The following is a 27,188-nucleotide window of genomic DNA, read 5'->3' on the forward strand; positions in this document are numbered from 1 at the left end:
GTGCTCTCCAGATGTTTTGGAGCGCAACTGACATCAGCCACAACTGGCCAGCTAGGGCGAATGGGAGCCAAAAACAATTGGAGAGTTTGAGGTTTGGGAAGGCTACCTTACAGGTTCAGGCCTGGATCCAGAATAAGTCTGCAACCCTTCATCCTTCGACCTGAAAGATCACTTTGCCCCGTCTGTACCCAATATATCACTGTGAGAAGGCCTCCTGAAGATCTTATCAGGGGGCCTGTTCTTCACAATATAGGAACAAGGCCTTTATTGTGGTGGCACCTTCCCTTTGGCTTGTATGGGGTGTTATCTCTGGTGGGGAAATGTCATGCTCCTTCTGGGGCAGTTTCTCCACCTTTGGCACCCAGTCTGCACTCAGCTCTCAGCTGTGGCTCCTAGAATCTGTCAGCATGCGACAGCGCACACACCCCAGGAATGGCTTCAACTGGCTGGCTAAACCAGGTGAGGGTAGCCGGTGGGTCTCAAACTCTCTGTGAGTTAGGGACTTCCTCTGCATGCAAAGACAGGCTCTGGCGGATTGAGGGGATGGGACCAATAGTGGGTCCAACAAACAAGAATGGGGTTTCTGTACGTGCTGTAGAGGGAAGCGAGGGGCAGATGGAAAATAATAATAATAATTTATTATTTATACCCCGCCCATCTGGCTGAGTTTCCCCAGCCACTCTGGGCGGCTTCCAACCAAATATTTAAAACAATACAGCATCAGACATTAAAAACTTCCCTAAACAGGGACGCCGTCAGTTGTCTTTTAAAAGTAAAATAGTTGTTTATTGCCTTGACATCTGCTGAGAGGGCGTTCCACAGGGCAGGCGCCACTACCGAGAAGGCCCTCTGCCTGGTTCCCTGTAACCTCACTTCTTGCAGCAAGGGAACCGCCAGAAGGTCCTCGGCGCTGGACCTCAGTGTCCGGGCTGAATGATGGGAGTTGAGATGCTCCTTTAGGTATACAGGACCAAGGCCGTTTAGGGCTTTAAAGGTCAGCATCAACACTCTGAATTGTCCTCGGAAACGTACTGGGAACCAATGAAGATCTTTCAGGACTGGTGTTGTGTGGTCTCAGCGGCCATTCCCAGTCACCAGTCTGGCTGCCGCATTCTGGATTAATTGCAGTTTTCGAGTCAACTTCAAAGGTAGCCCCACGTAGAGCGCATTGCAGTAGTCCAAGCGGGAGAAAACTGATCCTAAACGTATTGCTCTGCTTTACTTTGGATCACATCAGCCAGGCCAGGAAGGGAGGTCTTGTCATCTGGGCAGCCCAGGACTTCCAGACACACTGCCCAAGTTTGGGCCCCGGGGAGGTCATTTCGGTACTGCTAACACAGCAGTTTGGCTTCACCCCTGGAGGCGCACTCCATTGTCTCTTGAGACAGACAGATGCCAGCACCCAAAACAACACATTCCCTTTGAAATTCCCTCCCTTTGCAAATCATACAGGTGCTGCCTCTGTTGTCTTTTGAGAAATCTGCTTCCTCTTCCAAGGAGGCTTTTAAGTGGAGAACCTCAACCCAGTCACCATCTGTGTTCGAATCATCTTCAAGTGTTTTTATCTGTGGGACTGCTTTTTAAACATTTGCATGGTTTTCTGCCCATCTAGCAGCAGCATTCCAGCATTTCAGACAGGGAGTCTTTTCCCAGTCTGAGATGCTCCAGAGACTAAACCTGGAATCTTCTGCAAAGCAGATATTCTGCCATGCAGCCTTCCCCAATGAGAAATACGTCAGACTACTAGCAGAAAAAGAAGCTTCACTCTTGTACTTGCTGACAAACAACACTGTAAACCATTTTTATTTTTATGTGAGCCGCCATCTCAACAGTGGCATTCATGGCTTCATGGAATATTTGACAATTTTAAAACAGCAGCAAAAGTTTCCTGGTATTTGTCCAAGCACTAGACTGGTCCCGCCAACCCTATTTTGGTCTTCCACATCTCAACAAACAGATGAATAAGGACACAATGGATTTCTAGGAGGAGAAAGGCTTCTCTCTTCACATGCATGTAAAAAACACACATGCGCAGCTTCTCTTGCAACCCACACAGCTGCAGCATTGGCTCAGAGCATCAGAGTAACTCTGCTGGGACCAATGACTCTTCCTGGTTCCCATGGCATCTTCAGCTCAAACCAGCTGTGAGAAATAACTCTCGATCCAGTGGTCCATTGCCAGGTTTCTGGGGAGTGGGGCCTAGTGAGTCATCCCACCAACACAGTTCCTTTTGACTCATAGGAATCTCTGTCTTATCCTGCATAAAACCACTGTGGCATCGCAATTCATTATTGGCGATTCAGACAGTCAGTGGCTCCTCCAGGGTTTCAGACGCGACTCTCTCTCCCAGGTCTACCTGGAGAGATCGGGAATTGAACTTGGGCAGATTCTCTACCACTCAGCTATGGTCTTTTCCCTACCTCGTATCTCTCTCTCTCTCTCTCTACACACACAACCCCCCCACCTTAGAGACCAACTAAATTTGTTCTTGGTATAAGATTTTGTGTGCATGCACACTTCTTCAGATATGAAAGCTCATATCAAGAACAAACTTAGTTGGTCTTTAAGGTGCTACTGGACATTATATCCGTCAGACCAACACGGCTACCTACCTGATTATATATATATATATATATATATATATATATATATATATATATATAAAAGAGATTTTCAATTTTATACATTTCAGTAATTTTACAATCATTTTGACATTTTGAAACTTGACCTCCTTCCCCCTCTTTCTGTGGTTCCTTAAATTTGTATTTTTTATTATTTTCTGCATATTCCAAATTAACTTAACTTAATCATTTATTGATCTACGTTAAATGTACAGTCATACCTTGGATCCCAAACGCCCTGGTATTTGCACGTTTTGGCTCCCGAACTCTGCAAACCAGGAAGTGAGTGTTCCGGTTTGCAAACATTCTTTGGAACCCAAATGTCTGACGGGGCTTCCACAGCTTCTGATTGGCTACAGGAGCTTCCTGCAGCCAATCGTAAACCGTGCTTTGGTTTCCGAACGTTTTGGAAGTCGAACGGACTTCTGGAAGGGATTCCGTTCGACTTCCAAGGTACGACTTGTCAGGGGTTCAGGAGCAGAGGCGCGGGAAAGGGAGGAAACAGAGAGCGAGGGGGAGGAGTCCGAAGGTAAGATGAGTGATGACGACGACCCGAGATCTCCGAGTCTTTCCAGTGAATCGGAAGATTCACAGAAAGGAGCGCCAGTGACCAGAGCAAGGGGGAAACCTAGGGGGACACCCCAGGGAGAAGGAACCAGAGGGGGTTCAGAGAGCAGCAGTTGGAGATCGGGGCCAGCGTCCCCAGCAGAGCGCAGTGGGGAGGAAGGGCGCCAGGCATCGGGATCCGGCAGTTCGCCGCAGGAGGGAGGGCATGAGTCAGGAGTGGCCACACCTCCATCGGGGAGCGAAGAAACGGTCGAGCGGAAGGTGGAAGGTTGGGCGCGCGCGCCAAGTTCAAATACACAGGGAGGCGGCGCAGTAAGCAGCCCGGAAAGGGAGCCAGGTCCTAAAGCCCGCCGCAAGGAGGCAGAAGGATCCGGGGGATCGTCAGCGTCGGAAGAGTCTAGGAAGGAGGGGACCCCGGGGGGCAGAGGGACCCAGAGGAGGAAGGAAAGACGCAAGAGGTGGAGCAAGGCTAGGGTATTAAGTTGGTGTACAGGAGGCGGAGACTCAGACGGAGCTTCGTCGGTCTAGCTTATAAGACGTAGAGCTGCACGCTGCAGTTCGGAAATGGAATCTGTAACTCAATAAAGACTTTTATAAAGTGAACGCTGGCTAGCGTGGTCCTATGTGAGCTGGGATCTGGAAGCAGCTCTGACACTGTTATAAAACTGCAGGTTATTACAATAATCCTGCCAATGTTCTTGTCTGTTTACAATTTGTTTATAAATATTCAATAAACCATTTCCATTCTTTTATATAAAAAAAGTTTGTTATCTTGATTTTTTATTTTTCCGGTAAGTATTGCCGTTTCTGCGTATTCCATAAGCTTTTGTATCTATTCTTGTTTCCTCGGGGCTTCTTCTTCTTTCCATTTTTTGGGCAAATAACATTCTTGTCGCTGAAGTCAAGTACATGAATAAATTTCTATACAGTTTGGGTAGTTCTGTCCCTATAATTCCCGCCTCTTCTTATTAATCCATTTATGGAAAATGGATGCAATGCTGTCCCATCATTTGGGACCAATAATCTCTATTGGAAGAAAATTAGGCTCCAGATTTCTCTCATGTGGACCGAATGAATCAGGAACGGAGGCGGAGCAGAGAATATCCACTGTTTTATTATATCAATGTAATCCTCGCGACAGGGTGAGCTCCCGTTGCTAGGTCCCTGCTCCTGCCAACCTAGGAGTTTGAAAGCATGTCAAAGTGCAAGTAGATAAATAGGTACCACTCCGGCAGGAAGGTAAACGGCATTTCCGTGCGCTGCTCTGGTTCGCCAGAAGCGGCTTAGTCATGCTGGCCACATGACCCAGAAGCTGTACGCCGGCTCCCTCGGCCAGTAAAGCAAGATGAGCGCCGCAACCGCAGAGTCATCCATGACTGGACCTAATGGTCAGTGGTCCCTTTACCTTTACCATTTAAGGCATGGCAGGCTGGTAGAAGGGTGCTGAGTGGCATGGAGTTGAGGCGGGTACAACCTCAAGGAAAAAATGACACCCCCCCACCCAATGATGCATCTGCCACAGATATCCCTGCTGTTCCAGAACTGATGGGAACCTGAGCAAAATCCATCTAATGCAATGAGTTCCACAGGCTTCGCCAAACACACACATGGTTACATGGCACAATGGCATCCACACATTGGCACAGCAAGCCTCTGTGACCACACAACAAGGGCAGCGTCACTGAAACCTACAGGACCAGAGTAGAAGTCAGCAGATTTTGGTAAATCTCAAGTTCCAGCCCAGTCAATGGAAGCAGCAGAATGGAATGTCCCCTCGAACTATAGTTCCACCGTACAAAGCTACCCTGTATATAAAACAAAGAAATGGACAAGCCTCAGCTCCTCTCTTGCCCTGGACATACAAAAATCACTTGATATGCCTACAGTTCTTTCTGACTCAATTCCGCCCGCTGACCAATACCGGAAATTAATTGATGCTTTTTCAACAACTTACATAACCATTACCTCGCCTACCCACCAACGCTTCTTCTCCGAATCACCCTGGTTTGACAAGGAATGTAAAGTCCTAAGAAGGCGAATTAGGAAAATGGTCAGAATCATCAAATTTTCCAACGACCCCCAAACCCGTGCAGAGCTTCTAGTTACTAAAAGGACATACAGAAACATGATTCATTGCAAGAAACAGCAACACATCCTTGAGGCTTGGTCCACTCTTCGTTCAGCTGTAGAGAGGCATGACTCCCGCTCCTTTTGGCGCTTAGTTAGGCCTTCGGCACCACCCAATTCAGCTATCCTGATTTCCGCTGACGAATGGATCGCTTATTATTCGGCCAGTTTCGCTTCTCCAAATAATCTTACAGATCACCTTCAATCCCCGTCGGACCTCTGTTCCCGTTCTCCTAGCTCCACCTCCTCAGTAAATTTTACCTCAACCCGCATCTTCAACATCATAATGTCCATGCGTAGGAATAAGGCCCCCGGCCCAGACATGGTCCCGTTGGACCTTTTCCTGACTGATCCTCTTTGGTGGAGTGAACAGCTGACTTCTGTATTCACCGCTATCTCCTCCGCCTTAGACATCCCCGACTCTTGGAGAGAAGCTACAATAGTCCCGATTTTCAAAGGCGGCCAGCCAAACATCCCTAGGAACTATCGCCCCATCAGCTTACTATCTATTCCGGGGAAAATATTTGCCGCTGTCTTACTGGAAGAACTTCTTTCATGGGTCCATGAGAGAAACATTCTACCGCCAGAACAGATTGGCTTCCGGAAGTCAGCATCAACCATGGACCACTGTCTAACTCTTTATCACCTTGCCAGTAAATACACTGCACCAAGGCAAGGCCACCTGTTTGCCGCTTTCATGGACCTGGAGGCCGCCTTTGATTCCATTCCTAGACAGAGATTATGGTCCAAACTTGCCCATTTGGGAATTGATCCACACCTCCTTTCCCTAATTATTTCCCTTTATTCAAACACCACAGCTCGCGTTCGAATTGGTCCCAACGGCTACCTTACCACCCCATTCCCAACGGCCAGGGGCGTCCGACAAGGTTGTCTCTTGGCCCCTTTACTGTTTAATCTTTATCTTCATGACGCCCTTTCCCCTTTGAAGCTAGCAACTAAGTACCCTCCTCACTTAGCAGGCCACCCCGTTGCTTCCCTTTTCTATGCGGATGATGCCGTCATCTTATCCAGAACAGCTGCGGACCTAGCAAATGCAGTTAATGCATTTATCGCCTATTGTAAGGCGGAAGCTCTTAATATTAATTATAAAAAATCGAAAGTTCTCCACTTCACTCGTTCCCGCAAACTCAAGCTGGAGCCGCTTAAGATCACAGGTGGCTACTTAGAAAAGGTAAAAGCCTTTAAATATCTAGGCTTAATATTTACTTATAATCTCTCCTGGATCACCCATCTACAATCTGCCTCTCTTGCTGCAACTACAACCTCTAATGCCATTGTCCGATTTTATCACCAGAAGGGCGGCAAACACCTTCCAGCAGCAATTCAAATGTTTAATGCCAAAGTTGTCCCTAAACTATTATATGGCTGCGAAGTATGGACTACAGCAATATCAGGTAACTTGGATCGCCCACTTCACATGTTTCTGAGATCTCTTTCCGGCGTCCCAAGATGTGTCTCAGGTGCAGCCTTACGTCTTGAGTTCGCCCAGCCCTCAATTGTAAAACGAGCATGGAGTCGAGCCATTTCCTACAGCTCCCACCTACTACCATTGGATGCTCGAATTAGAGGTGGTTTCTCCAATCTGATCCTAAGAGATATTCATAATTCTCCTTGGAAAACTACAATTAATCTCAAATTCCGCTCTCTTCTCAATTTGAACCGCAAAACTGTTTTTAATTTAGAGTGTATAAGCCCGGCAGCCCTACCTCTAATCAAAAAGAAGCTGCAGCAACTTGACTTCTCTAACACAGCTTCCCATGCAAGAGGGCCGTGTTCAGGCTTAGCCCTAGCTATTCCACCCCCGGAAGGGATCCCTCTATACTGCTTTACAATTCCTTCGGAGGCTAAACGAAGGGCCTTTACCTGTGCCCGTCTCAACTGTTTTCCTACAGCAGTTCTGTCGGGTCGTTACTCCAGAGTTCCCAGCGCAAATAGAACATGCTCCTGCAATGACACGGTTCTGGAGACTATGGAACATGTAATGCTCTTCTGTCCCAATTGGACAGATGAAAGATCTCGGTTCCTAACTCCTCTCGTGAACAAGCTTCATCTCCCAATCCAGCCTTGGATAGTGTCCCTTCTTCTGCAGGATTCTGACCATTGGATTACCGAGATGACAGCTAATTTCCTGCTTAGTGTGATGAAGAGGAAAGCGGCACCAACTCCTTCCTCAATACCACAGATGTAGTCGATACGCCACACAATCAAACCTGTTTTTTGTATTCTCTGTCACTCAATGTTTTAAATCTCCCGTTACCTTTGTTATCCCCATTTTCTGAAAGTATTCGCCCAGAACGGCATACACTTTTATCTCCCCACCCCCATTTTATGTTGTTATTTCTATGTATATTATGCTATGGCCACATGGCTAATGCAATAAAATCATTATAAAAAAAACACACCCGTTGAAAAACTGCTTGGAAAATGAAGAACTTGCAGGAAGAAAGGTAGCTGAGCCCTGCTGTGTTAGTCTTCTGTTTCAGGGAGTTTAAAAAAGCAAAATGAAAAACCCCAGGGTTCTTTCTACAATTCCTTACACGACACAAACGGATCTGGTCTCTTATTTCCATTTGCTGCTCAATTCCACACTTGGCAGAGAGGCATTTTGCGCCACCTTCACCCTGCACAAGAATGCAAAATCAAGAATACGGGGCATTTATTTGCGTATTTTATTATGTGCACACCACACCGATCCTCCAAGCAGCTCAAGAAGGTAGACACAATTCTCTCCCCCGCCTCATTTCATCCTTCCAACAACCCTGTGTGGTGGGTTAGACTGGGACCGAGTGGAGATTTGAACCCTAGTCCAATATCTAAGGCCATGCACCATGTGGGCAGAGTGGTTTAATAGTAGCAATTATCCAGAGCCGAGTCTCTGCAATCAATCTAATGGCGGACGGAATTAAAATGAGAATAAAAGGCACATTGTCTTTGGAGTTTCCTGAGACAAGAGTGATGGGCAGATATCTTGATGGGCCCTGTCTCTCCTCGCCGTTCCCAGCTATTAAAAACACACACGCAAGAGCTGTGTCTCTGAGGCCTGGCACAGCTAAGTGGTAACTCCATCCTGGGTCCCCTCCGCTCTCCTCCTTTTAAATCCCTGTGCGTCCCCTTTTGGCTCCGATGGTCCCAGACAGCGCCAGGGCCTCTGGCTCCTCAATGGGCCTTTCAGGGGATCAGGAATGCAGCCTTGGGGGAAGGCCAAGGCTGCTGCTCTGTCAGGAGGCCTCTGGCTCACAAGGGAAGGTCCCCCCTAGTCGGAAGGTAAAATTTGCACGGAGAAAGCTGTACCTTGGGGAGAAAGAGGACCAGGGTGCTTTTGGTCACCCAGAGAGAGAGAGAGCAGAAGCAAAGGGAAAAGAGGATGCTAAGACTTCCTTAGGAAGCGGCTTTGTACAATGGTACCTTGCTTCTCAAACTTAATCCGTTCCGGAAGTCCGTTCCAAAACCAAAGCGTTCCAAAACCAAGGCACGCTTTCCCATAGAAAGGACTGCAAAACGGATCGATCCATTCCAGACTTTTAAAAACAACCCCTAAAACAGCAGTTTAGCAGGAATTTTACTATCTAATGAGGCCATTGAGCCATAAAATGAAATCAATAATCTATGTACTGTACTATAAAATAAATAAAGACAGTATTGTAGGTGATCAAAATTAAAATTAATTTTTTCTTTCTTTCTTGCACTGATGATAGTCATTGTTTTTTCCCCATTTCTGCAGTCACACAATCAATCGATCAGTAGCTGAACCGGGTTCCACACAGTCACAAAAACAAATTAACTGAAAAAGCCTGAAAAACAAAAACGCAAAATAAATAGCAAAAACAAAAGCACCAAACTTAATCCATTCTGGAAGTCCGTTTGACTCCTGAAATTTTTGGAAACCAAGGTGCAGCTTCTGATTGGTGCAGGTGCCCTGGAAACAATAGCCGACAACCCCATCAGACGTTCAGCTTCCGAACAATGTTTGAAAACCAGAACCCTTACAGCGTTTGGGTTTTCAGCGTTTGGGAACCAAGGCGTTTGAGTACCAAGGTACCACTGTACTTGGGAAAAGGCCATGGCTCGACTATTGAGCATCTCCAGGTAGGGATGGGAAAGATACCTGGTTTGAAATCTTGTAAATGGACCAGTGGGTTGATGACTCAGTCTAAGGCAGCTCCCTAAGTTCCTTGTGCAGACTCAGATCACTGCCTCATCTGGCGAAGTAATGTCCGCACGGACAGGCAGCGAATCTCCAGTCTCCCCCAGTCCTACCTGGATTTGCTAGAGACTGTAAATGTACCTCAACTGATGCAGCTCTCAGTTTGAGAAAAAGGTTTCCCATCTGAGCTGACAACAAAAAGAGGCTGCCTTTAAACCAGGATGGATTTTATTTAAATCACTAGTAAGTAAGACTTGATTTAAATCATATTCCTTACAGAAAGACTCATTCTTGCTGGTGTACTCTTACTATTTACAACCATTTTTACAGTTATATCAACAATTATTGATTTGGTTATACTATAAGAAATACATATACAGATAATTATGAAATTATTGTGAGGTTTAATAAGTTAACTGTTTGTATTTGGACAACTTTTCCGCCGCACTTTATTAGAAGGAGAAATATAATCATTTCCTTAATAACAATTTATTTAACTAAAACAATAACATGACAGCATATGTATCCATGTTTGTTAACTGGTGTGGTTAAACAATTTAAACAAAAAACAAAAAACTTAGACTGAGTTTAGCACACATGAAAAACTTAAAACAAATCCTTATTTCCTGATGAATAGCCTTTGGACTATAATGTAACTTAAATAGATAACTATCTTTAGAAATATTTTTCCTCCAAAAGCATTTTATTTTAAAAATCCGTTTTAAATGCCAAAAATCCGCTGGAAAAAATCATTTATTTTTATGCTTTAAACCCAAGCCAAAAAGAAGCCATCCTTCCCACATCAAAACAAACTTCTCCTGAACAAGGGTTTCTAATCTCAGCTGTCGGCGCCGCCACCTAGCCTGCCAACCTACGATTGTATCCCTCTGGCAATATTTTCCAAGCTACTATTTTTCGCTCCTCAAACTCTGGAAAGTCTGGTGAGAGCCTTCCCAGCCCGTCCCACTCCCTGCGTCGCCAGAGAATTCGAGAACCGACCAGCAACGTCTCAAATTGTCCCGTGCGCTCAGACAGAGAGAGAGAAGCTGAAGAAAAAGGCACCAGTCAGTCAGAGGCAACTGAGAAAGGGAAGAAAGAAAAGTTATTCAGCAGCCACCTAACAAAACCTGCCGCAGGAGCGAGGAATAATGGACGAAAAGAAAGAGCATTAAGAGGAATGAGAAAACCCTATGTGAAGAAGTGGTCAAACTTTGTGCTTGAATATTCCCAGTTCAACAGATAAATTAAGTTAGTGGGTTGGTGCTGAGGGAAAAGTAGCAGGCATGTTAGCTCCATGTGAGGAGGGGAAAACATCTGTGGACTTTCCAGTTGCTGATGGACTACAATACCCATCATCCTCAAACATTGGCCATGCCTCCCTCACCCTTTCCTTCATTGTGAACAGGTCTTGGTACCATGTTTGCATCAGAGGAAAGAAGGAGCTGGCTGGGAGATTACTCCTGTGGCTGCATGGTTTGGCTTATCACGCCGTCCAAACTGGGTTACAACCAGTTAAAAATACAGTATTAAAAACAGTTAAGCCACAATCAAAAATAGGGTGAGCCCTAAAACACATCTCTCAGGTGTCAAGGCCACGAGAACCAGGTGTGCCTTTACCTTTCTGTGTGGTGGGAACGCCACAGCTCAGCGGCTACTGCAAAAAAAGCCCTCACACATCCTACACTACCAGGTGGGCTCCCTCGGAAATCTTGGCAGCCAAGAGGGTCTGTAGGGACGGACTGCAGTGTTAGAAACTCAGGTAGATAATCTAGGCACCAAATGGCTCCTTAAACCAGGGCTACAGTTGCCAAAACTGAATGCCTGGTTGGCATTCTGGGGCCAGACGGCTCGAAAGTCGTATTTTTCGATACAACTTTTTGGTTTCTGAAATTCATTCTGATTGTGGCCTTTCAGATATTGGGAGCCTAGGTTGTTTAGGGCTTTAAACACTATGGCAGACTGAAACCTTAGGCTGCAGGCCTGGTGCTTTAAATTACCTTCCAATTATGCTCAAGCCAACTTATGCTTGCTTCAGTCTGGAATTGTACAAACCATATTTCTCCTCTCCTAAGGATTCAGCCCTTTAGCAATCGTTTAGCCACAGACAGAAAGTGCAGAAAAAGGACATCTGCTGCAACCTAGTAAGATTTAGAACTAGGAATCTCTAATCCTTGAGCCCAAATAGAGAAAATGCAAATAAATATGATAATGTCTTAGTCTGGCGGTGTTCCATTCGTGAACATAGCAATACCTCTCAAAAACCGGACAGCTGTCTCCACGGTCCGTATATTTCCTTTGGCAGTCAGTAATATTTCCCAAAGCCGGAAGTCACCAGCCCCATGAAATCCTATCCAGCAACTTCTGTAAAAATAATTACTGGCAGAGCTGAGTGGGGGGCGAGAGAGAGGCCATCTCCCTGGAACTCACATTGGACAGCTGTCCTTAAACAACACTAAGCCACCGAGAAAGATCTATGAAGGACAGGATCCAAGCCAAATTGCAAACTGGGCTGCTCCATCTCCATCCCAAACAGGAAACACAATGTTTGGAAAACAACAAGAGAAGGGACTCACTTTACAGAGAGTCTACATTGAATAAAAAGGTCCAGCCACCCAAATCTGGTCGGCAGTGTGGCATAGTGGTTAGAGCAGCCTTTCTCAACTTTGGGCTCCTAGATGCTGTTGAACTACAACTCCCATCATTCATAGCCAGCACGGTCTTTGGTCAGGGATCATGGGAGCCATAGTTCAAGAATGTCTGGGGACCGCAGGTTGAGAACGGCTGGTAAGTGTGTTGGAACAGGACCTCGGAGAGCAGGGTTCAAATTCCCACTCGGCCATGAAGCACCCTGCCTCTCAGCCTGACTTACCTGACAGAGTCTTTGTGGGGATTAAATGGGGTCCATTCATTTCAAATGGATCTTCTCCAGCTGGATTGTTGGCCTAGAGCAGCCTTTCTCAACCTGTGGGTCCCCAGATGTTGAACTACAACTCCCATCACCCCTAGCTAGCAAGGCCAGAGCTCAGGGATGATGGGAGTTGTAGTCCAACAACATCTGGGGACCCACAGGTTGAGAGGTCTAGAGGTATGATTCTTGTTTAGGGTACGAGAGGTCCCAGGTTCAAATCCCGGACGATCCTTGTATTTATAGCCTGGATAGCTCAGTTGGTTAGAGCATGGTACTGATAATGCCAAGGTTGCAGGTTTGATGCCCGTATCGGACAGCTGCATAGTCTTGCAATGCAGGGGGTTGGACTAGATGATCCTCAGGGTCTCTTTCAACTCTACAACTCTATGGTTTCACTCTGAGGAGCTATCCAATCCACAGCCTGCTCAAGAACTTACTCATATATTATAGAGGAAATACATTCAATTTGGGCTCTTCGACACATATGATTTTAAAATTATTATTGATTGATTGTGTTGCAGTGTGTTGCAGACGTAAAAAGCCTGTGGGCAACTCACAGATAAAACAAGGCATGCAATGTCATAAATACAAATGCTTTTATAAAAAATGCACAGGCGATAAAGCACCTCCAGCCAAACTGCTAACAGCAAGAGCCCCCGCTTTCAAGCACAAAACTTGCTATACACAAAACCCTTTCCAAGAGGCAACAGCCCCAGCAGACAATATTAATCACCAGCTAAAAAGCTGCTAAACATGCTGAAACTCCGAAAATGATGCCAAGAAGCTGGCAGGTTTCTTTTGTGCCCCCCGTTTTGTTGCTTGTGCCTCGCGTTTTCAAGCGCATGCTTACAACACACAACCCTAAAAATAGGTTAAGTGTGAGGTGGGCTCAAAGGGTGTCCCAATGCATTACTTCCAAGAGCTCACTTTGCTTTAGAGTAGGGATGGGGAACCAACCCTCTACATCTCCTTGGACTCCAGCTCCCATCAGCCCCAGTCAGCGCAGCCAATGGCTGGAGACGATGGGAGTTGGGAGTCCTGCAATATCTGGTGGGCCACTGGCTTCCCCATTCCCACTTTAGCAGTTGCCAGCTCTCGACTTCAGAAGTTTGAAGGAACTATAAAGATATGTATCTATGGACCTTAAGGTCCATAAATAGCAACACCCTAGAGGTCCCGGGCCCTAAGGAAGTCAGATTAGCCTCAACCAGGGCCAGGGCTTTTTCAACACTGGCTCCGGCCTGGAGGAATGCTCTGCCTCATGAGACCAGGGCCCTGCGGGATTTGATTTCTTTCTGCAGGGCCTGTAAGACAAAGTTGTTCTGCCTGGCCTTTGGCTTGGAACTAGCCTCTTTCCTTTTCCTTTTGTGATGGAACCCCTATTTGGGGACTTCCCTGGCTTTTCTGGCCCACGTAGGACCAGTCTGGATAGTTGGCCTTGGTGAAGATTTGATTTTTTCTCCCCCCCAAAACAGTCTTTGATCTGGGCTTCCACTGAAATGAGGCTGCATTTTAAGTAGTATTTTAGTCTTGTTTTTAAATTTGTATTTTAATCAATTGTTTTTTTATCTGATGTTAGCTGCCCTGAGCCCGGGGAGGGCAGGGTATAAATAAAAATAAATAGATAAATAAAAGGCAAGTATTTCAGCCACAGGGGAACCAAGGCGGGCCAGACCACAATGAGTCACACAAGCCAGGAGCAAGAGAATTGCCACCTTTGTAAATTCAGCAATGCAGTTAGGTCATTTTAAACTCTGGACTTTATGGCCTTATGGGTGGAAAGGGAGCTCTTTAGATGCCAATGCCAGTTTTCAGTTCAAAACGCGGTAAGTCAGCCCTGCTGGAATTGGGGGGTCTTCATTCTCGTGAAGAGCCCTCGAAATTCAGCCCTGAAGTCCCGCCCTGATGGACTTCCTAGAGGACACATAGAAACATCCAGTTAGCTACGCTAAGAATGCTGGACTTAGATGAACCTCAGTGTGATCCAGCACAGTAAGCTATGACTACTACCGTCCTAATATTACCATAATCAAGAACAGCAGCAGCAGCAGCAAAACAACCATGAAATATTTCTGGGAAGCAGTTAAGTTGCAATTTTGCAAATTTTGTTAAGTCGCCAAGTCTGCAACTTTCACATCACAAGCAAAAGGCAGTAAAAGACACTCCCTCAAACCAAGAAGAAGAGCAGCAGGAGGAACTGTTTTTCTGTCCCAAGGGTAGAGGGTACGATGTTGCAGAAGAGCCACAACAGCATGTCAGAGGATTCATGGATACTGAAGCAGTGTGGGGTATAGACTCAAAACCTCCCACAACCCAACCATGGCGAGATTATGTAGGTCAGCATTCTCTGGAAAAGAAGGCTCACAAAGGGAGAATGAACCAAGACAGGCCAAGTCACCACCTGGACAAACCGCTAAACTCTCTCAACAATACATTCTTTGATTAGTTACAAAGGCGCTTGTCAGATCTTGGCAAAAATAATAAAAAGACTTGGCAAAAAAGGAAACCTGCATCAGGGGTTGCGGACTGCAGGCTGGTGGGATCTACTTTGTTTTGTACCAGAACTCTTGAGATCTACGAAGTGGGATCTGTTGCAAAAGACAAACACTTAGAGAGAAATCCTATGCATAAGAAGCCGATGAACAGCAGGGCTGCTGCTGCTGCTCTGGCAGAAGACAAGTATTTTTAAGACTGTTCTGTGCCAGGCTGCCTGAGCTGAAGTAGGGCACAGCCACTGATCACCTTATTCCTAGCTGTCCATTCCTCTCTTGAAATCATCCAAGTTGGTGGCCATTATTGCTTCTCATCTGACCCGTGTAACAACCTTTCCTCTCTGCTCCCCCGTTACACCAAAACACATCAGTGCATAATATTAGTGCCATGTGTGTGTCTGCACACACATTTTGTAAAGATGGCCCCGGTAACATTTCCCTTCTTCCGCTATGACATGGACTATGTCAAATGCTCTCTCTCTCTATAAATACACACACACCTTTCTGATTTCCCTCTGTTCTCCCTCTGCCTGGCTCACTTGGTCAATCACAAGGAACGGGATGTAAAAATGGTTATTTGCAGCCAAGAATGTCACTGAACTACAACTCCCACAATCCTCAACCACCGGTTCACACTGCCTGGGGGCTGATGGGAGTCGGGAGCCCAACACCATCTGTAGGGCTACACCAGGCATCGGCAAACTCAGCTCTCCGGATGTTTTGGGACAACTCCCATCATCCCTAGCTAACAGGACCAGTGGTCAGGGATGATGGGAGTTGTAGTCTCAAAACATCTGGAGAGCCAAGTTTGCCTATGCCTGGGCTACACATTTCCCGTCGCTGCCTTGCTTTCAGACCCGAAAGTGATGCGCTCGCTCCAGATGTTGGGAATGACCTTATCATCCCAGGTCCACTGGTCGGGACTGATGGGAATTGGGAGTCCACCACCACCTTGGCTGCTTACCCGCTCTGAGACCCCACAGCTATTTCTCCCCTGGCCTCCTCCCTGGCCCAAGTAGAACTAATTCAGCCAGCTAGCCCTGGTGACTATCTAATGCTTATTGGATGGAATTCCCCCAAAATGATCTTTGAACTTTATTGTTATTCATGGTTTTATACTGTATTTTATGCTGCTTCTATGTTGTATTACAATTAAGTGTTTTGAATTTGTTGTTAGCCGCCCTGAGCCCGGTTTTCTGAACCGGCAAGGACGTGGTATAAATAAATAAAAAAAATATTATTATTATTATAGTCCCTCCCGCTTCTCCCAGAAAGCGAAAAGAAAGGCCAGCAATTGTGCAAGACGCTGGCGCAAAGCTTGCAATTCCCAGGTCGATCCTCTTTTTTTCGTTATTTGCCAAAATGCCTTTCTGCCTCCTCGTGTGCATATGACACCCCCCCCCATTTTTGCACCTCCCCCTGCAACCTCTGCCTCATTCCGGCGTGCAAACACCCGATCCCTGGAAAGGTCATTCTGCTACCGACCCTTGACAACCCCCCACCCCACCCCGATCTCGTCTCGTACCTGGATCGACGGCCTCTTGATCTTCCTCGCTGGTCGCGGCTGCGCCCATCAGCAGAGTGGCTAGGATCGCGGCGGCGCTTAGAAAGACGCATCTCTGCCGCTCCATGGTGGAGGCGACCCGGGAACCGAGGCGAGAGACTGCGGGCCCCGCTCGGGCTGCTGCTTTTTCAGCTCTCGCGATCGGCGGGGCCGGACCGACGTCAGGCTCCTCCCCGCAGCAGCCCCGCAGCTGGGAAAAAGAAGGGGGAGGAGGAAGGGGAGATCGGAAACCCTCTTCCCATTTCTCCCCCCTCCACTTTCCTTGGGCGGAATGAGGCGGCGGGACCCCGATATTCCCGCTGCGCCCACCCACAAAACCAGGGGGGAAAATTGTATATAGCCCCGCGAGAACCTTCGCGTCTCTTTCCTGGTCATTTTCATCAATGGGAGCCCACGGGGAAAAAAGAGAGAGGCCGCCATCCAATCGCGCGGCAGCTCGGGTATGGGGCGGCCAATCGGGACGCGGGGGCTCCCCCCTCTGCGGGCCAATCAGGAGTCTGGAAAGTTCGGGACGGCGAGAGAAAGTAGTAGAAAATCTGGTCGAGAAAAGTGTTTGGAAAGGGGAGGAAGGAGGGGGAGACCTGCGCTTCCTCCAATGCCACGTTGCCAAGAAAATAAACCTGCGCGCGGGGTGGGTGGGAGATGGGGGGGGGTCCAGGGAGGAAGGGTGGGCTGCCCAGAGCAGGGGGTGCTGTTGATTTTAAAGGTATTAAAGCCTTCGCCCCATGCACACTTTGCGTGCTTCAAAATGATGGGAGCCCAGCAGTGGCGTAGCGTGGGTTGTCAGCACCCGGGGCAAGGCAAGTAATTTGCGCCCCTTAACCCTAACCCCCAGATGGTAACATGGCGGCTTGCGAGCTGTTCCACCGCCCGGGGAGATACAGCCTAAACTTCCGGTATTAAAGCGAAAGCTCTTGCCTGAGCGGGATGCGGCCGCGCTCTATCTTTTCCCCGCTCTCTATGGTTGAAAAGCCCTATCTATGCTTGCTGCGTTAAGAGAACCAGAGTTGGGAAGCTAGAGCGGTTCGATACCGGAAGTGTGTGGAAGGAGTGTCTGCGGGAGGTTGTGCCTCTTTGCTCGCTCGCAGGATGGTGGAGAAGAAAATCTCAGGTACTTCGCAGTGGGAATGGGAGGGCGGCGGGGCTGCTGGGCGCGAAGGGGGATCGGTGTTCTCCGATTTAAATAGCAGTTGCCAAGAAAATAATGGGAAACCAGGAATGCATGTTTTGCATTGCGCTGAGCTGTGATCAGGAGCAGCCCTTTGCAAAACAAAGGATATTCTGGGAACCCCAAAGTAATGTTATAATCCGGCTTCCCACCTGCCGAACTATTATCAGCACCGTCGTTGGTGGAGGGTTTATTCCGCAGGAACTCTGCACATGTTCAGAAGAACGCTCTTGTTGAGGTTTCACTGTGTTCATCATAGCCCTAAACATATTTCTGCCCTTGGCTCGAAGGTCCCAGTGTGGGCTGCAGCCATTAAAACACAATATTTGAAACAACTTGCAATCGCAGAAGCAAGGTGGGTCCTAGAAGTTTTTGATATGGACCCGGGCTTAATTTTCAATTAGCATTTAATGGGAAAACCTGCAATTTATGCAGATACTAGTTTAGCACCTGGTAATGAGAAAGGACCTTGGTGTGGAATCTGTGGCCTTCCAGATGTTGTAGGACTCCAGCTCCCACCATGCTTGACCATTGGTTATGCTGGCTGGGGCTGATGGGAGTTGGAGTCCAGCAGAATTGGGGGGGTCCCAATTCCTGCTACAAACACAGTATCCCTTTCATGGGTAGCCAATGGGGATGCTCTTCAGAAGTAGCTGAACTCCAGCTCCCATCAGCCACAGCCAGCATGGTCAGGGGTCAGGCATGATGGAAGTACGTGAGCTTACCCCATGGGAGGGTATCTGAGCTTGAACAAAGTGCCTATTGACTTGCCACTGATGGATGTCAGCCTCTCTCAACAATCTGGAAATGAAGGGACAGTGTTTCCTATTCGGAAGAAGCTGGCACCAGGCTGCCTCTTAAAAACTGAATCTGTAGGAGAGGATTTATTCTTTGTAATAATTTTTTATACCGTTTTATTTTTCTAAACAAATAAACAAATCTTAGCCATCTTAAAACAAAAGAGCAGAACCTTTCAAAACACCTAATTAAAACATTACAGATGAAAATCCAACGCAATAATGATTCACATTTAGAGCAGCATGCTTAAACAGAAAAAAAATGTTCTTGTGAACAACCAAAAAATTGCAGATAAAAATCAAATACAAAAATGCAATACAAATTCCTCCTGTGCATAGCAGCTACTTGTTCCTGCCACAGGATGGTGCATTAGTACAGTGTTTCCCAACCACTGTTCCGCGGCACACTAGTGTGCCGCGAGATGTTGCCTGGTGTGCCGCGGGAAAAATTAAAAAAATCGAAAGATTTTTTTTAAAAAGTCAAATTTTTGATTGGGGCGCCGTCACTAGATGACCCCTGGGGTTCCCTCCCTCCCTCCCGCTCTGCGCCTCCCTCCTCTTCCTCCTCCTCCTCCGGGGAGGCCCTTCCTGGCTCTTGGCCAAGGCTTGGCGGCTGCCACTCACTCACTCGCTCGCCCACCCGTCCCTCCATCCCTGCACCCGGCCTCTCCTCCTCCGTCCCAGGCGTGGGGGCTGCCGGGATCCGTAGTCCCCTCGCCCTTGGGCTCCGCGCCTGCGCAGGGTGCGCGAACTACGTTTCCCAGCGTGGCCTGGCGGGCCGGGCGTTTTGTTTGAAGCGCTCTTCTCCCGGCCATGGAATGAGCGCGGCGGCGGCCGGGCGGGCAGGGGCTCTTCTGCACAGACCCCGCGCAGCCTGCCTGCGCCCCCGCGGAGATTGGGCGGCAGGATGGAGCCCGGGGATCCCCGCGGAGGCGGAGCGGCGGAGGCTGCCCCCCAGGTAGGGCTGCGTCGGGGGTTTTTTTATTTTTGCAATGCTGCATCCGCGCCGGAGGGGACGCATCGGACCGCGGGGAGACCCCTTGGCGGGCGTGCAAGGCAATGCATGCGTGCAGGCGTTGCATGGAGTGCAGTGCAATGCAATGGCAACGCGGCGCCCTGCATGCATGCATGCAACTTCCACCAGCGCTCTGGACTTGGCAGGTGAGGGGGGGTCCCCAGTGGGCGGCAGAGAGAGTCGGGAGGGCGAAGGGGAGCCGGGGGGGAGCAGCGCTGCTCCCCGAGCTGAGCCCGGCGGGAAACTTCGGCGTCGTTGCGCCGGGTGTTGGAAGCGGAGGCTGGCGGGGGCCCCTCACCTGCAAAACCTGGTCGCCTCTCAAATATTTCGTGCATTGCATTCATCACCTGCTTTCTCCTCCAAGGAGCTCCCGGGGGCGCGCGTGGTTCTCCCCGTGTTATCCTCGCAACAACAGCCCTGCGAGGTGGGTCAGGCGAGTGGCCCAAGGGAGCACCCAGGGATTGTCCTGGCCAGGTGGGGTGATTTGAACCCTGCTCTCTGCCCAGTCTTCGTCCTCATTTAGCCCCCACATGTGCATGACTGTGCATGACTGAGGTTTTCCCCCCTCGTCTTGGCTATGGTGTGAGTCTGTGCTGTTAATTAATGGGGTTCTGCCTTCGGAGAAGATGAGCCAGCCCTCAAGGAGGTGATTATGTAATTTGCTAGCAATTCATGTCCCTCCCGGCGTGACGCTGCGCGCTGACGTCACGGGGCTGTAATGGTGGTGTGCCTCGAGATTTTTTTCATGAAACAAGTGTGCCTTTGCCCAAAAAAGGTTGGGAAACACTGCATTAGTAGAACATATTCTTGAGCTAAATGTATGTGGTAGTGCGGTCACGGGGGGGGGGGAGCGGAATAAAGTAATGTGTCTGTTAGACCTCAAGGGTGCTTTCTGATGGTAGGGGGCAATGAGGCAGTTCCTCCCCCACCCCAAGTGAAAGATAATCTCCAGATTCCCAGCTTTCTTTTTCCAAGAAAGAGTAAAAAATTTCAGCATTTGTAGAACGTCAGATACGAGGCCATGTGTGCAGGCACTATTCTGCTCCTTTGTTTTGGGGAGAGACTAGTCTGCTCTCACCTTTCAGTGGTTTTAACCAATGAATGAAAGCACCAGGGCATAGACAACAGTAGTTAGGCTATCCCTGTCCATTTAGGGGGCATAGCTGGGCCACCAGCTGAAGCTGGTGGAAGGCAGTCCTTGCCACCAAGCTATCCTGAGCACAAAGCCACCTGAGCTTCAGTGGAGGCAATTCAAATGTTCAGGGGCATTGCGGAAGGCCCAAGGGGTGTCTCCCCTGGCAGACTGTGGGTTGCTTGGATTGGATGGATTTGATATCCCGCTTTATCACTACCCGAAGGAGTCTCAAAGCGGCTAACAATCTCCTTTCCCTTCCTCCCCCACAACAAACACTCTGTGAGGTGAGTGGGGCTGAGAGACTTCAGAGAAGTGTGACTGGCCCAAGGTCACCCAGCAGCTGCAGGTGGAGGAGCGGAGACGCGAACCCGGTTCACCAGATTACGAGACTACCGCTCTTAACCACTACTGGCATCAGACACAGCCCTCTCTCTTTTTCTCTCTCAGCACGGTCTCAGGACCCCAGCCAGAGGCGCATCTTAGACCGGGCCACCCGACAGCGGCGCCTGAACCGCCAGTTGGAGGCGCTTGAGAATGACAACTTCCAGGATGACCCTCATGCCAACATGCCCCAGCTTGTGAAGCGCTTGCCCCAGTTTGATGACGACGCTGAAACAGGTGAGGGCTCGTTCGTTGGGTTGCATCTGTTGACTTCTGCCGTCTTCCTTTCCTCTTGGCGCTCACTCTGTTAACTTGCACCCCTTTGCTGCTGGAGGTGGGTCACAAATTCCTCTCTCTTTTTGTAATATAACTTTTTATTGAATTTCTGAATTTTTACATCTAATAGTTACATTGTTTCATACAGTGGCTTCCCATCCCTACCTCTACAGTGTTTTCATTCAAACTCTTTTCTACTGCATTATATATCGGACTTTTATCTGTTATATAAATCCCTCTAATACAATTACTTTATCATTTTCTTTCCGCTGCTCCTATCTCAAATCCTGCCCGTGATTTCATTTCACTATAGTACTTTTTCAATTAGTAAAAAAGGCCTCCATTCTTCTGTAAACAGTTCATCATTTCGATCTTTTAATCTTGCCGTCAGCTTTGCCTTTTCCACATAGTCCATTACTTTTAAAAGCCATTCCTCCTTCTTGGGAAGGTCACAAATTCACCTTTGAGGGTTGGCCAAGCTGGATGGAGTTGAGCAGATATGATGTCAAGAAAATGGGAAATGGTGGGAGACAAAGGTGCGATCCTGCACTCAAGATCCACTAGCTGAGGGGCTTTAGGATTTGGCAGAAGCCCCACTGATATGGTTCCACCATGATGGATGTGTTAGCTCAGGGGCGGGAGGCCTGTAGCTCTTTAGAAATTGCTGGACTCCAGCTCCCATCATTCTTGACTGTTGGCCATGCTGGGTGGGGCTGATGGGATTTGGCGTCCAACAGCACCTCAAAAAACCCCCACAGGTATTCGTATTACAGCACTAACGGAACACCCCAAATATAGATATACCTAACACTGTTCCATCACACTGTACAAATAATAAATTTTTATATATTTTTCCTCAGTACAGTGGTGCCTCGCAAGACGAAAAGAATCCGTTCTGTGATTCTCTTCGTCTAGCGTTTTTTTCGTCTTGTGAAGCAAGCCCATTGACGGATTAGCACTATTAGCGGCTTTTAGCGGCTTATCTGCTGATCGGATCAGCTGATAAGCGGCTTAGCGGCTTAGAAAAAGGGGGGAGGGGGGGAAACCAGCAGGAACTCACAAGACATTGTCGTCTTGCGAAGCAAGCCCATAGGAAATTCGTTTTGCGAAGCACCTCCAAAACGGAAAACTCTTTCATCTAGCGAGTTTTCCGTCTTGCGAGGCATTTGTCTTGCGGGGCACCACTGTTAAATTTATTATAGACAGCAGCTAAAGCTTTTTTTAATTTCAAAATGCTAATGGGTCATTTCGTTCACAGTCTGTAGAAATGAAAAATCACGGGAGACGAGAGAGGCAGGTGTAGCTAGGCGTCTGTCAGGGCGGACCCTGAGAGCCTATTTTATTGAATATTGCAAGCATTGCCACAGGTGGGCCTGTGGCTGATTGGTTGATACATACACACAGAAACTTGTAATTGGTTAACATAAGTACTAAGGCGGGAATTACATCTGAAAGGTGGGGATTACATGTGATCATTTATCATTGATGGAGAGAAGGCTGAGAATCGGAGCTAGAACTAGACAGGCATGAAGCCTCCTAATTGAATTGTAACTAGGGATTAATTGGCACAAACAATATAACAATCGGGTTCTGTATATGCGGTCAGCTAGGCATGGAGAGCAGGTACAGTTTGTTTTCCATGAGCTTGGGATGTCTGTTACTTAATGATTGATCATAGCATGAGACAATGTAATAATCAAGTTCTGTGAATGTGGTCAGCTAGGCGTGAAGAGCAGGTTCGTAGAGTGTGTGCAAAAGCAGGGAAAAACCTATGAGCAAAACTTCTTAGAAAGCAAGAGAAGAGCAAAACTTCCCCAAAATGGAGCAGTTTTGTGCAGAAAGAAGACTTCCCTTTAACAGTCCCTGAAAATAATGGATTGTTATTGGCCCTGGGAGTGTAGATAGTAACATTTATCCCCCTACGTTTTAATTATTTTATTTTATTGGATATAACAATGCAAATGTTTGAGAGATGCAGAAACCAACAGGGGCTTGCCTGTTTGACGTCATATGGCCCTCAGTCTGAAAAAGAAAGAAACGGATGCAGAGCAGAGAAATGATTATTGAAGAGAGATCGTAACAAGAGCATGAATAATAAGAACGTGGAAGCACGGCAGAGCGGTCAGCAACAAGGAATACTGTCGAATCCAGATAAAATCATACTTTGCATTCCCTGGGTTTTGTTTTTACAGGGAAGAAGAAGAAGAAAACGCGGGGGGACCATTTCAAGCTGCGTTTCCGCAAGAACTTCCAAGCCTTGCTGGAAGAACAGGTGCCTCTACGCCCTCCCTCTCCCCTTTGTGGGACGTGGGTGAGGCATAAATATTCTTTAACAGTTGCTTCGCTTATGTACTCCTTCCTTATGGTCTTATTTCCCACCCCACCCTGGATTTAATAGCTCTGTTTAAATATAAATGTCTGAACAAAGGCAGACATTATAGCCAAGCCATTGCAAGCATAAAAGTGCTTTGTTAGTTTTGCGCGAAATATATACATGTCGTTGGATTTGCGGCCTGGAGGCTGTGCTGTGTGTGGAGACGATTTAGTCAGAAAGCTCACTGGCCATAACGCCGCAAATGATCCTTACAAGAGCGATAGGCATGTAATAAATGTTGCGGATTGAATTGGGGGGGGGGTCACGTTTATTGCAGGGTTGAGATTCGAAGTGGAGATATGCTCAAGGTTCCAGGCAAGCTCCAAACGTTCCTGTTCTTAGACCGAGAGCAGGGGGCAATGAATGTGGGGCTCTCCAGAGTGTTTTGGACTACAACTCCCATCAGCCCCAGATGCTGTGAGCAGTGGTCAGGGATGATGGGAGTTGTAGTCCCAACAGAATCTGGACAGGAACCATTTTGGCTGCCACGGGCCTAGAGGGATGTAGCGAGGAGGGGACCACTCCTCCCAGAGATGGAAAGGATAACTGTCTATACAACTAAGCGGAGGAATTAAGTTTTTGCCTTTAGCTTGGATTGGGCACCTTTCCATACACCCCAAATAAAAACTGAAGAAGAAGAAGAAGAGTTTGGATTTGATATCCCGTCTTTCACTCCCTTTAAGGAGTCTCAAAGCGGCTAACATTCTCCTTTCCCTTCCTCCCCCACAACAAACACTCTGTGAGGTGAGTGGGGCTGAGAGACTTCAAAGAAGTGTTACTGGCCCAAGGTCACCCAGCAGCTGCATGTGGAGGAGCGGAGACGCGAACCCGGTTCCCCAGATTACGAGACTACCGCTCTTAACCACTACACCACCCCCCAATATATATCATATATACAATATATCACGCCCCAAAAACCAGACGCAGGCCAGTGGGGACTGAGTCAGCTCCATGGGCATAGACTGTTGACTGAGGGGGAAAGCGATTGCACAGGCAGAACTTTGAACAGTATCATTCTATACTTCAAGGATGCATTTCCTGGGAGAGGTGTGTCCCTTATTATGCAGGCCAGATCATTATCTGCCCTACCCTTCACAGGCCAAATTGGACAGGGAGGCAGGGCTGCTCGCCTGTCAATCACCTGGCACCTCAGTGTTGGTAGGTGATGAGCCTCTTTTCTGTAAGCTGTTAGGGCATTTGCTTTGCGCTTCCTTCTCCAAGGAGTGTCACACACAGTTCCCCCCGCCCTGTTTAATCCCGCGACAACTCTGTGTGGTAGGCTAGGATGAGAGCGAGCGACTGGCCCAAGGTTGCCCAGTGAGCTCTATGGCTGAGTGGAGGATTTGAACCCAGGTCTTAGCCCAACGCTTACGCCACACTGGCCGCACTTTGAAGCCGCACTCCCAGCGCTCCTTCGGAGAGCCCTCTTCCATGTGCATCAGATGGTTTGATTCTTCCCTATACAATGCATGGCGTGAGGCTTGAGTTCATAGGCGAGTTCATATCTTTTTCTCCCTTCTGGGCTCCCCAACAGAACCTGAACGTGAGCGAAGGACCCAACTACCTGACAGCGTGTGCGCCCCCTTCCAACCTGCCCCAGCGCCACTTCTGCACCGTCTGCGGCTTCCCGTCGAACTACACGTGTGTATCGTGCGGAACCCGGTACTGCTGCGTCAAGTGTCTGGGGACGCACCAGGAAACTCGGTGAGACAGGCTTGCAAACAGCAGCTCGCCCTGGTCGCCACCAGCATGGGCTGCTGTTCCGTTTCCTGATCCAAAACCGCAACTACCAAGGGGGTTTTGAAAGAATAATAACACAGAACTGTTAGGACAGCAAGTAGCTAATGTAGTGCCCTGGGGTGCTGTTGTCCTCCAACTCACATCAGCCCCTGGCCAGTGGCCAAGGATGATGGGATTTGTAGTCCAGCAACATCTGGTGTGCACCAGATTGGTTGTTTAGCAGTATTCGTAGCCTGCCATTTTCTCGCTACAGTATTTAGTAGAAACGTAGGAATGTCATTGTGTAGTACTCAGAGCCTGAAGCTTTCTCTCTTTACAATGGAAATGTAAGGATGTTGTCACTCATTCCCCATTGGAGGATTTGCAGTGCCTCCTCACAATCCTGGTTTTGCATAGTGGGGCAGGGGAGCGCAAGTAAAGGCAGGTTGCACAACTGCAGCGGCCATGACATGGGAGCAAGACAGGAGGAACATGGAGAGGGGAAAGTGATGGTTTAAACCAGGGGTCAGCAAACTTTCAGCAGGGGGCTGGTCCACTGTCCCTCAGACCTTGTGGGGGGCCGGACTATATTTTTTTTGGGGGGGGGGGAACAAATTCCTATGCCCCACAAATAACCCAGAGATGCATTTTAAATAAAAGCACACATTCTACTCATGTAAAAACACGCTGATTCCCAGATCATCCGCAGGCTGGATTAAGAAGGCGTTTGGGCTGGATCCGGCCCCCGGGCCTTAGTTTGCCTACCCATGGTTTAAACAGTGCCAGAAGTTAATGGGGGCAGGATGCAAAGTAGGTGAGCAGGGGCAGAGCCCCTACTTCAGGCATTGGCAAACCCCTAGCTAACAGGACTAGTGGTCAGGGATGATGGGAGTTGTAGTCCCAAAACATCTGGAGGGCCGAGTTTGCCTATGTCTGTAGTTGTTGTGGTTTTTTAAAAAGAATTAAGTGGGTTTTATACAGCTTTTCAGGTGATCTCACAAAGAGATTCATAAAAGACCAATATAGCAATAAACAGCCGTTAAAGAGAGCTGAAAATGCCTTGTTAAGCTTTCTTCTGAAACTCCTGCTCTCTCTCTCCTGAAGGTGTCTGAAGTGGACCGTCTGAGATGTGTTCTGAGGAACTGCCGTGTGCTGCCTGTGGAAGGAGCATTTGTGTGGTGTACCTGTTTCCTTCGGATGGGTTGGGCCTGCAGCTGTTCCTCGTTTTGAGGCTGAAGGACAGGAAACCAGTTTTCTCAGAGGCGGAGAGGAAGGCCGCTTTGCCTTGCGCCATCATCTGTCGCTAGCGTTTTGAGTAATTAAAAAGTATCTGTGCTGTAGCCCTTGGGGCTTGGATCTCTTCTTTTAAGTCACCTGGGACTATTTGTCTGGCAGATTTATATATTTGTACTTGGAAATTTCCAATCCGCTCTTTCACAAAACGCAACAAGGTGGCTCACAACATATGAAATGCTGGGTAATGGGTCTCGGTCTATGAAGCATTTTTAAAAATCATCAACAGACGTGCTGCAGCTTTGTCTGGTTCTGCTCGTCGCCAGAGAGCTGTTCACACATTACATTCAATGGGTGTACAGCCAGTGATTGCGACAGCGAACCTGAATGTTGGAAAGATTCATGACAGACAAAAGAAAGTGCTTTTTTCACGCAGTTCATAATGAAACTACCACGAAAGCCCCTCCCCCAAGCAGTAGCAATGGCCACAAATTTGGAAGGCTTTAAAAAAGGATTAGACAACTTCAATAAGGCGATCGTGGCTACTAATCTCAATAGCTGTATTGCTGGAGGCAATTCATTCATTTCATTCATTTATTGAATTTATATACTGCTCTATACCCAGGGATGCGAGTGGCGCTGTGGG

The 27,188-nt window shown here is 48.0% G+C and overlaps 2 protein-coding genes across 5 annotated transcripts in view; one reads left to right on the forward strand and one right to left on the reverse strand.

The window, feature by feature from the left end:
* Positions 1-16,803, reverse strand: part of PLOD3 (procollagen-lysine,2-oxoglutarate 5-dioxygenase 3) — a 38,583-nt gene extending 21,780 nt beyond the window's left edge. For 2 of the 3 annotated variants that reach the window (XM_082195798.1, XM_082195797.1), the window contains exon 1: positions 16,406-16,803. In XM_082195798.1, the coding sequence (XP_082051924.1) occupies positions 16,406-16,511 (106 nt within the window). In that variant the 5' untranslated portion in view covers positions 16,512-16,803. The remainder of the gene's footprint in view (positions 1-16,405) is intronic. The other variant, XM_082195799.1, reaches the window with a different exon arrangement.
* Positions 16,804-17,396: 593 nt separating this feature from the next.
* ZNHIT1 (zinc finger HIT-type containing 1) lies at positions 17,397-26,649 on the forward strand. Of its 2 annotated transcripts, none has more exons than XM_082195874.1 (5): positions 17,397-17,555; positions 21,007-21,177; positions 23,409-23,527; positions 25,125-25,294; positions 26,414-26,649. In XM_082195874.1, the coding sequence occupies exons 1-5, from the start codon at positions 17,534-17,536 to the stop codon at positions 26,433-26,435; spliced, it is 504 nt and encodes a 167-aa protein (XP_082052000.1). In that variant the 5' UTR covers positions 17,397-17,533; the 3' UTR covers positions 26,436-26,649. The 2 variants fall into 2 exon arrangements, with proteins under 2 accessions (XP_082052000.1, XP_082052001.1); XM_082195875.1 differs by having other exon boundaries at positions 17,398-17,555; positions 23,409-23,488.
* Positions 26,650-27,188: the final 539 nt, after the last annotated feature.

This window comes from Podarcis vaucheri (genome assembly GCF_965113315.1).
Source record: "Podarcis vaucheri genome assembly, chromosome: 13".
Classification (NCBI taxonomy): domain Eukaryota; kingdom Metazoa; phylum Chordata; class Lepidosauria; order Squamata; family Lacertidae; genus Podarcis; species Podarcis vaucheri.

Bases quoted from the DNA above. Each gene is read 5' to 3' on its own strand.
- ZNHIT1 (XM_082195874.1), top strand. From the start codon at position 17,534: ATGGTGGAGAAGAAAATCTCAG. The intron at 21,178-23,408 runs GTGAGGGCTCGT...TTGTTTTTACAG, and splicing joins TGATGACGACGCTGAAACAG to GGAAGAAGAAGAAGAAAACG. The intron at 23,528-25,124 runs GTGAGGCATAAA...GCTCCCCAACAG, and splicing joins CTCCCCTTTGTGGGACGTGG to AACCTGAACGTGAGCGAAGG.